Raw genomic sequence first — 1,353 nt, forward strand, 5'->3', positions numbered from 1 at the left:
TCCATGGATGGATCTCACCGTTATCCCATTCCAGAGCCCCCCGATGTCCATGTGTCTGGGAAAGTGGAACACGGGATCCTGACGTTGTCCTGCCACGCGTACGGATTCTACCCCGGGATGATCGGGATCAACTGGCTGAAGGGGGATGAACTGCGGGATCAGGAGACGGAGTGGGGCGGGATCGTTCCCAACAGCGACGGCACCTTCCACAGCTGGGCCAGGATCGAGGCGCTGCCGGGGGAGCGGGAGCAGTACCGGTGCCGGGTGGAGCACGCCGGAATGCCAGAGCCCGGGATCTTCGCCTGGGGTGAGGCTGGGAACGGGCAATGTGGGAACTGGGCATTTGGGAAGGAGGAGTTTGGGAGTGTGGAGCAGCGGGATGGGGGTAACCCTCCCCCTCCTCACATTCCTGCCCTTCCCAGAGCCGGAATCCGTCTGGAATTCCACCCCAGTGCTGGTCGCTGTGTCCGTCATCGTTGCCGTCATCATCATCATCATTGGCCTTGGTGTCTGGAAGCTCCGATCCGGTAACTCCCGGGATGGGGGTCGGGAAGGGGCACGGATCCGCCCGGCAGCATTCCGGGGATCCTGTGCCACGGGTGCTGATCCCACTTTCTTTCCATAGGGAAGAGGGAGGGGAATGGATACGACCCCGCACCCACCAGTGAGTCCCAGCAGCGTGTGTGGATCCAGATCCTCTGGGCAGGGATCCCAGGATGGAGGCCGGGATTCCAGAGGGGAATGGGGGCCTAATGGCTGGAGTGGGATTGGAAGGGGATTCCAGCTCAGGGTAGGATTCCAGAGTGGGATCAGGTGGAATTGTGGACTGGGATCAGGGCTGGATTCTGGACTGGGATTGGGGTGGGATGGACGGAGTGGGATTGGGGTGGGATGGACAGAGCAGGATCAGGAGGGAGTCCAGAGCAGTTCCTACTCTCCCTGGGCTCCACAGTCGGCTCCATCCCCTGGGATGGGAACAGGGACATGGTGACTCCTTTCCCCACTCTCATCCCAGCAGGAATCACATCTGAGCGATCCTGGAGCTGGATCTGCCCCTTCCCTCTCCCTGCGGAAAGGCAGGAGCTGCTGGCAGAGCTCATCCCGCTGCTCCCACCCACCCCGGCCCCCCTGCGGCTCTTCCCGATGGATCAACTTCCTGCTTTTTCCCGTGTGAAACTGTCGGAGACTGAAACAGTCAATGATTTCTGCATTCTGGGATTGCCAGGAGGCTTTTGGTGGCTTTTGCAGGACTTTGGCATTATCCCTCTGATGGGCAGCTGGGCCCATCTTCCCCTCCAGTGCTGCTGAAGGTGTCAAGCCCTGGAAAGGAGAGAAGAGCCGAGTTTACCAGGC

The 1,353-nt window shown here is 60.7% G+C and overlaps 1 protein-coding gene across 1 annotated transcript; it reads left to right on the forward strand.

Moving 5' to 3' along the window:
* Positions 1-30: 30 nt before the first annotated feature.
* On the forward strand, positions 31-784 carry LOC120322775 (class I histocompatibility antigen, F10 alpha chain-like; the record flags this gene model as incomplete). Its single annotated transcript, XM_039378993.1, has 3 exons — positions 31-307; positions 423-527; positions 626-784. Coding segments are annotated over 3 exons (510 nt in total), but the record flags the coding sequence as incomplete, so codon positions are not given.
* Positions 785-1,353: the final 569 nt, after the last annotated feature.

Source organism: Pipra filicauda, unplaced genomic scaffold (genome assembly GCF_003945595.2).
Source record: "Pipra filicauda isolate LSUMZ 115617 unplaced genomic scaffold, ASM394559v2 scaffold1525_size10639_pilon, whole genome shotgun sequence".
Classification (NCBI taxonomy): Eukaryota; Metazoa; Chordata; class Aves; order Passeriformes; family Pipridae; genus Pipra; species Pipra filicauda.